Source organism: Balearica regulorum, chromosome 15 (assembly GCF_011004875.1).
Source record: "Balearica regulorum gibbericeps isolate bBalReg1 chromosome 15, bBalReg1.pri, whole genome shotgun sequence".
Classification (NCBI taxonomy): Eukaryota; Metazoa; Chordata; class Aves; order Gruiformes; family Gruidae; genus Balearica; species Balearica regulorum.
Window position 1 is genome coordinate 536975 of NC_046198.1, and position 12285 is coordinate 549259.

The window sequence follows — 12285 nt, forward strand, 5'->3', positions numbered from 1 at the left end:
GCAGCGCTGGATTCACGGTGCAAATCCCCAGCAGAGGCAGCTGACGGCTTCACCGCTTCTGCGCGGAGCAAAGGGCTGGAGAAGGAGCGAGGCGGGCCAGTTATTCTCAACCCTACTGCTTTATTCAATAGTCGCTCGTCCTACACAAGTACAAACACAACATGGCCCAAAAGGCTACAAAGTTATACAAAACAAAAAATCTTTATAGTATTGACTGTACAACAGGTGGTAAGTTCTTTGCCTTTCCCTATGTGAACCCCAGTTAATCCAGATAGCATCGCGGCCTCGAGCCTCCCTCTCTGCCTTGCAGTTTCCAGGGGTTGACACTCAGTCGCTAATTGTGATTTGCAGAAGCAGAAGCACTCACACCGTTTCGCTGGGGGGTTGCGTAGGAAGTTTTTACCAAAACCCTTCAAGAAAAGGTGAACAAAATCACTGATGGGGGCAGCTACAAAGCAGTTCTTAAGATTTCCAGCTTCTTTTCTAAAGTATCATGTTCAGTGGGCTGGACCGTTGTTTCTGTGGTGATCACCTGGTATATGTGTCACAGAAGAGCTTAATCTGCAGAAAGAGCTTACTCTGCAGAAACTAATAATCTGTTTGGGAACTGGAATAAAGCGACAACTCGGTATTTAAGTCTCAGGCAGATCTGGACTCCAGCTGCTCTGAAAAATCCTGTGCTGGCACCTAGAGATCAAGTTAAATGCCCTCCTGTCCTATTACACAGGGTTTCTGAAATAGCTCAAGATTTACATGCTCGTCTGTACAGCGTGCTAAGCGTTTAGAAATCACCAAGCAGCAGCCTGCTAACTGGAGAAAGAGAGGCTGTAACATCTTTCCTTCTGTTTATCTGGAAAAGACGTTTTTGCAGCCTTTAAAAATCAAAGCCATTTTTAAATAATTTCAATTCAATGCCAGGAAACTAGAAGCCCCACAGCAAAGGCTGTCTACTGGCCAGGAACTGTTGCTCTCTCCTCCTAGGTTGCCTTCACTGCCAGGATTATCTCTCTCTCTCTCTCTCTCACTCCTCCTCACCCAAACCCATTATAAAAAAAAGGTACAATATTTAGTCTGATGGGATTTAAGTTAAAAAATAAAAAGCTGTCCAGTCTTTTTGCTTTATCGCGAGGAGTTTGAGCTGGAGCGGCTGCGATGGCGCCTTCGTCCAGGAGATCTGGATCTTGATCGCCGGCGAACAGGGGATCTGCGCCTAGGAGACCGGGACCTGACAGAGGAGGAGAAAGCATTCATTAGGGAGACAAGGACAGCAGGTTCCATTCATTTGTCATCAACTTTTCAAAAGCACTTTCCTGCTCCCCCCAAAAAACCCACACACACCACGGTAAAAGAGCTGCAGTGAAATACAGCCAGCTCCAGAGAGGGAAAAGGCAATTCAAACACTGACTACACAGCAGGAGTATTCTGGCTACCCTCCCTCTGCTTCAGGAACTTGAAAGAATGTGTAATATCCAAAGAACAGACAAGAATCTTGCCTTGTTTCTCAAGCAAAATGAGCTCAAGTTCACTCTACATAATTTCTCCTTCACCTGGAAGGTCAGCTTGGAGTCCTGCAATGCAGTGATATTCAGGGGGAGGATTTACATGAGCCCTTTCAAATCACAGGGACCTTTCTTAGAGGAAGTCTAACTCTAAAGAAATAGTTAAGCTTCAAGCTCTTCTGTACTACAATCAATCTGTACAGCCATCAGTATGACACCAAGGTTCCAGGCACAGAATATTAACAGAGCCTGAACAGGTTAATAAAAGTTAGACTAGGGAAGAAAGCAAACAACGAGGGATCCACCAAATTTAGTGTCTGCCAGACCTTGGTAAAAGGCTAAAGGAGGACCAACAGGCAGCGGACCTTGTGCCATGCTGACCAGATGTCAATTTTTGTAAGTTTGTAAGCCATTCGGCAATAAAGTGGCTCAAACAAGAGCTGCTTTTACTAGTGACGAGAGTTTAAGCAGATATCCAAGACAGAGGAGCCCATCCAATGCTGAGGTAGACTCCAAAAGACTTATCTGAGCACGTTCAGGCAACCCTGAGTCACACAACGGGTGTGTGCATGTCAGGTCCCATCTTGGGGTCAGCTGCAGAACGGCTGCTTTTTGGTCATGTGCCTGTTCACAGAAATAAGGGAGGGAGGTGCAAGGGCTTCAGAAAGCAAGCGGCTGGAGCAGGCTGCCAAAAGCATTCTGCCAGCCAGAAGTCCATTCCCACTTCACCTCAAAGCATTTATGCAGAAGGGACTCCAGGGAACAGCTGGAAAGCATCTAACGTTTCCAACACTGCGTTCAGGGTGTAGACCAGAGCAGGTCACCCTGGTGCTGAGGACTGAAGAAGTACAATCCAGGCTCGACTGATGCCAAAAGGTGCTACTGTCATTTGGAGGGGAAAGTCAAGTCCAACAGGATGGAACCGTCCCCATGCCGAGTCTTTCAGCAGTAACATGTTACACTGAGAAGGAAATGCAAGTTGTCACAGCTCTCACCTTCTCCTCATGCGAGGGGGTGACCTGCGCCACATTGGTGGTGGCGGCAGCATCCTCCTGGGCGGGCTAAAGCGCCTGGGAGGCGGCCGAGGTCGTGGTGCCAGCACAGCTGTGGCAGTGATCTCCTGACCATCGATCTGGCCTTTTTAGGGAATCACAGAAACAGGAAGAAGTAAGTATTTTCCAACACTAACATCTACACATCACATTACTGCAACTCACAGCCTGCTCACAAGCAACTTAGGCATGAATCAGCTCACAGTCTTATTTCCATACCCGCTCAGTGGTTATTTTGACAAACTCCACAGACGTACTGGACTTCTTAATCTAATATTCCATAAAATTGCAGTTCACATGTTAACCGGGCAAAATTTTCGCAGAAACGTAAAGAATTCTATTACTGTTTGTTTTGAAAAACCTCAGTTTTAATAGTTCTCTGATGTTTTGGATCTGTCCTGAACCACACAAAAGCCACAGCCGTTTGGGCTGAAAACAGACAGTATTTCAGATCGGTTCCCAAAGGCTTCCCCATCACCTCTAACTCATTTTCAGATCAAACTCGATCTGCTCCAAAGATTTTTAAAAGCACCCAGCCTGCTGGCAGAATTTGATACCTACCTCCATCCATGTGTTTCAGGGCTTTCTCAGCATCATCTGGGTTCTCAAACTCCACATAAGCATAACCTTTAGAGAGGTGTGGATTTAGCCTGTCAACTGGCATGTCAATCATTTTAATCTTTCCGTAAGTGGAAAAAATTTCCATGATGTGGTCCTGCAGAGAAACAGCGAATCTTAAGGACATAGGGCACACTTACTGACCAGGTCTGGAGGGCACAGAGCAGTAAACCCAAGCTGTACACAGCACTAGATCAGCTTTAAATCAATGCCGCCATCAGCAAGAGACAGATTTCATTGGCCAGATGTGGAAAGGATCACCACTGCTTTCTCTACTGTTGCCTATTCAGTTCCTCCTCAGCTTGTTCCAAACTTTCAGTTCCAGCAGCATTACTGCTACAAAACCACAACTAGTGTAAAAATCCTCCTGAGTACCTGAAAAGGGAACTTATGCCCTCAACTGAAAACTGTTAATATTTTTTAAAAACACATCATTTTTTCAGCACCCTAAACCTCTGAAGACCTTTAAACTACATTCTAGCAAAGACAACTCAAGCCAGCCCAGCTCTCTTCAGATCCTTTATCAAGGACCTCCAGATATCCTTAATGCCTCCAAGGTCATTTCAGCTATTGTCCCAACTTCTACAGTTTTCTTCCTAGTAAGACAAGATACAAGGTCTGGGATACCGACAAAGCAGACAGACTTCTTAAGTACTACAGTCTCAAAAGCCCACACTGTATCTGACTCAGTAAAATTCTACCAAAATTTTCCTCACTGATCAATTCGGACACAAACCAAGAATTTCCAACAGCAGTACTTTGGCAGCACTCTAGCAACAACAAAGTTTTGAGAGCTTTCAGAGAGCCACGCGTCCTCACAGAAGATAGGCAAGCTTGGTATTGCAGGGGAGTGCACCATTACCTTGGTCACGTTTCTAGTGAGCCTTCCAACATGCACTTTTGTAGGTCTGGGTGATGGGCTCCGCCTCTTCCGCTCCTTTTCATCTCTCTTGGGTGGCTTGGACCTGATTTTGACAACAGAAAACATTTAGGGTTTTCAGGGAGCATGCAAGACGAAACCAAGAAGCCAGTCATTATCACATGATAAAGTACCACCATTTTTCTTGGGAGGGCATCTTTTTTCTTAAGAAGTTACGGGTTAGAAAGTGCTGGGGTGGTGGTGGGGGTGTTCCACTTAGAAACACTTCAGGACTTGCATTTGCCTTGTCTGCTTTTGCTTTAGAACCTTCTGGAACTTTAGAGCCTTTTTTGGTGAGTTTTCAACTTTACTGCAACTAGGGTAACAAACACAAAATTTAGCAAATGTTTCTTCAAATCTGTTGGCCACAGTTGAAGAATTTCCCAGTTGTTAAAATAAGAAACATTCTTCACCTCAACAATTAAAGAGGCAAAATGAGGACATCAACATCAAAGCATACCACAACCAGGCAAATTAATGAATTCGATGTTTCGTGTTTCTGTATCTTCCGTTCACTACAGAGGTCCAGAAACATCACAGTTAAAAAAACCTATTTAAGTAGCTGCCTATCACAGCTTTGTAGTTTAAAAAAAAAAATGATAATCTGGAATGTAATTTTAATCTGTAAAAAATTCAGTATGCAGAAAATTTATATTTATGCTTCTTCCTCATCTTACTGCCCATAAATTGAGTGATATACTAAAAAAACACACTGGCTTCTAATACTTCACTAGATTTTATCAGCCTTCAGCACCTTACCTACAGAATTATCCAAAGGAAAAACTGTATGGACATTAACATAGTTTGATTCCTACCCTTACAGGGAAATTATTCCCTTGCCCCCCCTTCCATTTTATTTTTTTATATGTAAGAGTATACATATACACGTATACACTATTTTCAGCCCTGACTTTTCTATTAGCCTTGGCTGTAATTTACAGGAACTGAAGAGCTTTACTCTCATCTAGTGCCCATACAGTCCCATGCTATTAGGGAAACATTGATTAAAACTGCCTCTACAAAACATAGTATTTAAAATTACTCTTTAAAATGAGATTTTTAATCTCTCTTCCTACAGGGTATGTGTCTTGATTGTAAGCAAAAGAAGCACACCCATTCTAACGAAATTCAGATCTCTAAGTTAGGGAGAAAGCAAATGGTCCTCAGAAAAAAACCAACTCTGATCACAGTCTTGTATTCTACATGGATATTAACCTGCTATCTGGCAATTCCTAGAAGGCAAACAAAACTCACTTGGAGCGAGAGCGTCTCCTGTTGTCATGTCTCCGTCGAGAGGGACTTGGAGATCCAGAGGAGCTGCTGGAACTGGAACTGCGTGAGGTGCTGGAGCTCCCGGAGCGGCTTGAGGCAGAAGAGGAGCTAGAGCCACTGCTAGAACCAGTGCTGGAACTGGACCCTGAACTGGAAGTTGAGCTGGAACGGGATCTGTTGGGGAAGGGCATGAATAAAAATAGGTGGAGTGAATGGCTGAAAAACTTCTGATAATTAAGGAGAGCGCAACTGTGAGTTAGAACAATGAAAACTGACGCTCCATAGCTCACTAGACAGCCCAAGGAAATTCATACCTAAAAAAATAAAACCCTTAAGTTAGACAAAACTGCACTGTGACTAACACAACGCAAGCTTTCACAAGTCCATGACACAGGGAATGAACCGTACCAGAAATCAAGCTGGTCGTTTCTGAAAACACTGTAATTTGTTACTGCCTGCAAAAGTAACTACCTGGTACTGCTGCTCCCACTGGAAGCACTGCGTCTTTTGCGTGTCTTGTCTCGACCACGATCCTTTTCACCCGATTCCTTAGTGGCTGCTTTATCCTTGGACCGGTCCTTTGATTTCTCTTCAGACCTATCCTTGCGCTTGGTTGGTGAGGGAGCCCTTGAAGAACAAATTGCAGAAGACATAGTTTAATATAGAAAAACACAAACAACAAAAACCCCACACCCAAGCAAAGAACAAAACAGCAACACAAAACACTGAACTGCAAATGTAACTCAAGATCACCATAAATGCAGAGTTAAAGCATTAGGCAAGTTTGGACTTTTTTAGAAAAAGGAAAATAGTTTACATTACAGAGCAGCTTTGAGGAAGACAGCTATAGCATACAGAAATTCACACAGAAAGCGGTACATTTCCAATTCCTCACCCTCACTGGGAGAGCCCTAGTACCCTATAACATCCCCACTTTTGTTAAGCCTAGAAAATTCGGACAGAATGATTACCTAGTGTTGGATTTTTTATTATTTTCTTTGAGTCCTAGCAAACTCTTCTTTTTCAATCCTGATAACTCCATTTCCCCTTCGGAGGCGTCCAAAGCAGCACCGAATGGGCCTCACTTATCTCAAATCTCACTTCTAACTCCTCGATTCTGAGAACCGATCCCTAATCGAGTGCAATAAACTCCAAAGAACAGCCTAGTGACAAGATAAAAGGGTTTAGAAACAAGAAATTAACAGATAGGCATAAAACAACAAACCCGCTTTGCAACAATGGCAGCACACTGGGCATCAACTGGCTTCTACAGAATACTTCAGTTCCACGTACACGGCCCTTAACAGCCAGCCTCTGTGCCTGCTCACATCGGCACTGTCCGCCTCATGTAAAAGTCTGCATCCATGTTTAAAGCTATCATTTTGACATTCACAAAAGTACAGAGGACCTTAATTATTCAACCAAAAAAACATCAGACAGAGGACAACCATTTTCTCTGCAAGATGTACGTGCAGCTCATGCCTTTTGACAACAGCCTTGTCTCCAGGAGATTAAGCACTGGTTTTGTCCAAAGCCAATTTGTGACATATAGCATATATTTGTCAGGAAGAAAGAGGTGTTGAGAACAAGCCCCACACTGAAATATGACTGATTTCAGCCTCAAGCTGCTTCCAAAGCTCTGCCAGCCTTGGAAAGACCAGATTAAAGGGCCCAGTTTGCTGCACTGCTGCAACAGCAGATTCTACTTTAACTTCTTAGCAGAAAGTCTAAACTGGATTCTGACCTCGTCTAGCCCAAATCAGTTCCCTCTTTACACTAGATCCAAAGAAGACAAATTTAACACCCCACTATTTAACACTGAAATACTGGGCATTAGTTGAATTCCAGAAGTTTCCCATGAGAAGGCTGCATCCATCACATATTCTGTGATGTTTAAACGCATTGCTGCATTTTGACTATTCCACATGGATTGCTTAACAGCATTACAGAGCTGCCTCCAATGTATGTTTAAATAACCACTAGAAGAGTGTGGCAGATTTGATTTGGTGTAACACCCATTATCTACCTGTGAATGAAACATTCGGGAAATGGAAGAGTGGGCACAAGCATGTCTGAACTGCCAGGCTTATCTGAAGTGGCACTGAATATTCGCAGTACTGCATGACGTTGGAAACGTCTCCATCTCCACATGCATCACAGGCAAAATTAGTTAGCAAGAAAAAAATCTGTCCAGCCCAACAGTCTTGTTGCTTCTATGCATTTGGCGTCAGGTTCTGATAAGCAATTTATTCTCTAAATTGCCATTAAATTTATGTTTGGGAAGAGATCACTTCTGAACAGCTGAGCTCGCTTTCCTGATTTTCTGCCTCAGTTTTCCCTAATACATCTACTCCAAAACCCAACACAAACGAACATTCACAAACACAGCTCTCTGCAGATCCAGAAGTCAGGAAACACTCATGCCTGTTTGCATGGAGAACAGGAAACCCACCACACAAGTGTGACACTGGCAGGGCTTGTTGGGAGAAGAAATATCTTCTCTAACACCAGTGGCAGTAAGAAGGCAGTCCATAGGTGCTGCAAAGGTGACTAAGGAAAGCCAACCTGTGTACGTCATTCAGCTGTGTGACATTTCTAACTAGCTCTATGCCTCTAGTGCAAAGTGTGAGGGGTTGCAGTTCAAAAATTGAAAGCCACTGCCTGAGACCAGCTGATTCACTTGGAAGAACAGAACACACAAGTTTCTGGCCTCACAAGACCAAAAAACTTGACATTTTCCTTTCCCACCTTCCTTCTCCTAAACCTACCGTAGTCAGGTTTGTGTTATCTCTTCCTACACACCGGCTTCTCTTGCATCTGTGAACTATCACAGTGATGATGCTATCAGCTCAGCCATGCAAAACTATCTATTATTGCCTGATAGCTGGCTCTGGTTTAACCCGTACTGGAAGGAAGGAAGGGAGAGAGCCCAGATGAAGACCAGCACACACTCTGCCGTTATCCAGCCTGCTGCTGGAGTAGTAGGTAATACTTCAGTTAAACAGCTACCACTCTGGCACCACTCCTCAGGACAGGCACTTACTAGACAAATTAGCCACATGATGTTCATACATCCCGCAAGCTTCCATAAGATGGTACACGCACCATTTAAGCAGCCTCCAAACTAACCAGCGCTTTCTGTCCATCAAAACATATGTACCATTCTCCAGAATGCCACTTGCCTAGCTTACTTCAGCTGGAAACCTCAGCCTAAGAGACATGGCCTGTATGTGTTCAGACATTCACTGGAAGACGTGGAAAGGAGAAAAATCACGGTCCTCACACGAGAGTGTATAACAACGCATTTCTAAGCGACACGCTTCTTTCCTACAATCAAAAAACCTCTCAATCCCTAACGAGTCAGTGTTTTGGCAGCACCCACCCCAAACCAGAAAGCCTAAGAGCAATCTACACAGGCTAAATATTCATTTCACACACACACACCTCTCTGCTTTAAAGAGTTGATTTGCACTCCTAGAGAGCTGCAATTCTGTAGCAAAGGAAGCAAACTCAGCTCTCCCCCGGACTTCCCGCACGACTACAGGCAAGTCCTTTAATGGCAGTTTGCTTCAGATCCTCATTTGTAAAATGGGGAAAAGATTTCCTCGTGTGAGGAGAGGGTTCAACGCTCGGCAGTTCTTTGCAAAGTTACGGCCGCTCGCCCAAGCTAACTACAGCGAGCAGGGCCGGAGGAGCGCAGGGGCAGCCAGCTCCGCGTCCCGGTTCGCACGCCATGGGGTACGTTACGGCGCCGGGCGGACCGAGGGCTTGTCGCTGCTGACCGCACCGTACGTGTTGCCATACTATGAGCGAAGCCAAGGCGCGGGCTGAGGAACAGGGAGAGAAAAGCACAGACCAAGCACAGAGTCGGTTCAGAGCAGAGCCCGCACCCCGGGGCCCGCGCCGCCCGCCGCCTCCGCCAGGCCCGGCACCGCCGGCCCGCCCGCCCCCGGGCCCGCACAGCGCTCCTCCTCCCGCCGCCCCGGCCGCGGGGAGCGCCGAGACCCTCCCCCGGCCCCGGCTCCCCTCCAGGCCCCGGCCCGGCCCCGCCCGGCCCCTCCCCGGCCCGACCTCCCTCCCTCCTTCCCTCCCCGCCCCCGGGCTCGGTAGGCCGCAGCGCCGAGGCCCCATCCCTGACCGTCGCCCCGCCATCTCCTCCTCGGCGGCTTCGGCGCGCTCCCCTCGGCACCCCCGTGCGGCGACGGGGCCGCTCCGCGCCGCGGCCGGGCCGGATGGACGCCGATCCCCCGCGGCCGCGGCCCCAGCCCCCGCCCCGGCCCCACTCACATCCTCGGCGCCCGCCACAGCCGCCGCTCCGGGCCCGTCGCACGCGATACACGCAGCGCGGGCGGGAAGGGGCGCCGCGCGGCGCGCGCCGATGGCGTCACGGGCCGGCGGGGGGGGGGCGGTTAAAGGGACAGGGAGAGAAGGTGTAGGTCAGTCAGTCAGTGAGGGAGTGAATGAGTGAGGGTGTCCGTGGGGGTGAGGAGGGGAGCGGGTCAGTCAACAGGCTGAGAGCAGGAGTGGGAAGAGAAGAGAATCGGCAGTGCATTACTGCAGAGAGAGAAATCAGTTGCTCATCAGAGAGCTCCGGTGCTAATGGGCTGTGGCCATGACGGCTGAAGGGCACCGAGTGGCAGGACGAGCTCTGCAGCTGGAAATGTCTGATCCCGTTTATCAGAGCACCCCATGTTTGCCCGGGCTAGAGGTGCCTCAGCTCGGTGGGTGCCAGCCCCCTTCATCCAGGGGTGTCTGATCTGGGCAGCCCCGTGGAACGGTGAGCAATTAGTCCTGTTTGCACTGGGCTTGCTTGTCTGATTTTTGCAGCTGCACTTATTGGTGTAATAAAAGTTATTAAGCGTTCCCACAAATGTTGTCCTGCTTAATAATAATATTAATAGCCAGGGCTTCAGCTCTTGACTTTCCATAAGCAACAACCCAGCAAGCTGCAGGCCTTCACTGGTAGATGCTGGGCGCAGTGTCGTGTCCAGGCTGCAGAGTCACAACACACAAGTCTCTAATTTGAGGTTGTGTCCTCTCGGGACAAGGAGCTGAAAGGGATGAGTACCACTGAGCGGGGGCTCACCTGCCGCCTGGCTTGCAGAAGTGCAAGAAAAACATGAAAAAAAGAATTAAAGACTTGAGATGGAGCATCGTCCAGCGGCGTTTCATAAATCCAACAATTTGTGTGGGAAGGACGTTTTGTGTATTTTTTTTCTCTGCCAAAACATGTGCTGTGAACTTAGAAGGAAATTTTCCGCCCACCTGGAGGCATGGCCCTTCTGACCTGGTCACATTGGATCGCAGCTGTACTGGCTGCCTGCCCTCTGACTTCAAGTGAGCAAAGTCAGAAGTGTACTTTGACACCATTCCTCATGCAGGGCCTTAAATGTGACAAACCTCTCCAAGAAGCAGGCATGCTAGTCAGCTGAAGTGTGATCATAGGCATTTTTGTTAAACTCTTTAAGATCTGAATCCTTGTGCTCCTCTGTGAAAGGAAGGCAGCTCCACCTCCTGAACGCAGTGCAGGGATATGTCCTGTCTACCTCCCTGCAGAATGTGAGCGAGAACAGGGCGGGTGTCTGTAAGATCATGTGTGGCAAGGAGAAGAATCGGTTTATTTTCTGCTGCAAAACCAAGGAGATAATACATGCAAGTAGTCATGGGCAGGTTCAGAAAAAAACAAAAGGAGGTTGTTCTTCACACAACATCTTGTCAAAGGGCAGATTTCCCTGCCATAGGGTGTTGTAGCCTACTAAAAGTTTACATGGGTTCAAACAGAAACTGGACTATACCTGGACTGTCATGATGACCTTAGAATCACAGAATCGTTCAGGTTGGAAAAGACCTTTAAGATCAAGTCCAACCGTTAACCCAACACCGCCAAGCCCACCGCTAAACCATGTCGCTAAGCACCACATCTACACGTCTGTTAAATACTGCCAGGGACGGTGACTCCACCACTTCCCTGGGCAGCCTGTTCCAATGCTTGACCACTCTTTTGGTGAAGAAATTTTTCCTAATCTCCAGTCTAAACCTCCCCTGGCACAACTTGAGGCCGTTTCCTCTTGTCCTATCGCTTGTTACTTGGGAGAGGAGACCAACCCCACCTGGCTACACCCTCCTTCCAGGTAGTTGCAGAGAGTGATCAGGTCTCCCCTCGGCCTCCTCTTCTCCAGACTAAACACCCCCAGGTCCCTCAGCCGCTCCTCACCAGACTGGTGCTCCAGACCCTTCACCACTTCGTTGCCCTTCTCTGGACATGCTCCAGCACCTCAATGTCCTTCTGGCAGTGAGGGGCCCAGAACTGAACCCAGCACTCGAGGTGCGGCCTCACCAGAGCCCAGGACAGGGGAATGATCACTGCCCTGGTCCTGCTGGCCACGCTATTCCTGATACAAGCCAGGGTGCTGTTGGCCTTCTTGGAAAGTCTCTCTGCTGCACTGGGGGTAGCGCACTTTGGGAAGTGCTACTACGTGCTGGCACTGCTTTGATATTGCTGGCTGTCAGCCTGCTGGAGACGGGGTGCTGACCCAGAGGAACCCATGGGCTGACCCAGCATGGCTGCTGTTCTTTCTTCTTCCAACTCACTTGTTAGACATGAACATTTAAGTACTGTAGCTTTAATTCTTGAGTTTTATGGTGCTTTATTAAGATTTTCAGCCCATTTTTGAACTGCCCGTTTTTGTGTTAACCATTTTTGTCCATATTTGGAGTAACCACTGAGCAAAGGAATACTTAATGAATGTGCCCGTTAGATAACAACTGCAGCCACAGTTGGAGAGCAAGACATGATACATCCGAACCTCTCCTATACCAAATTTTAGCTGCAAATCTGAAAATCTTTATGAAAGATGGCAAGTACCACTATCTTGATTCAATAAATGCCAATATGGACTAAAGATTAGGCCTCAAAAAGATAAGC

The 12285-nt window shown here is 47.3% G+C and overlaps 1 protein-coding gene across 4 annotated transcripts; it reads right to left on the reverse strand.

Moving 5' to 3' along the window:
- Nucleotides 1–100: 100 nt before the first annotated feature.
- RNPS1 (RNA binding protein with serine rich domain 1) lies at nucleotides 101–9743 on the reverse strand. Of its 4 annotated transcripts, XM_075767224.1 has the most exons (9): nucleotides 9648–9707; nucleotides 8805–9187; nucleotides 6332–6523; nucleotides 5832–5987; nucleotides 5343–5534; nucleotides 4032–4134; nucleotides 3113–3266; nucleotides 2495–2636; nucleotides 101–1225 (listed from the first exon to the last, which is right to left on the reverse strand). In XM_075767224.1, exons 3-9 carry the CDS (start codon nucleotides 6400–6402, stop codon nucleotides 1120–1122), a joined length of 924 nt encoding a protein of 307 aa, XP_075623339.1. In that variant the 5' UTR covers nucleotides 6403–6523; nucleotides 8805–9187; nucleotides 9648–9707; the 3' UTR covers nucleotides 101–1119. The 4 variants fall into 4 exon arrangements, with proteins under 4 accessions (XP_075623339.1, XP_075623338.1, XP_075623341.1 ...); XM_075767223.1 differs by lacking the exon at nucleotides 8805–9187 and having other exon boundaries at nucleotides 9648–9743; XM_075767226.1 differs by lacking the exons at nucleotides 6332–6523; nucleotides 8805–9187 and having other exon boundaries at nucleotides 9648–9743.
- Nucleotides 9744–12285: the final 2542 nt, after the last annotated feature.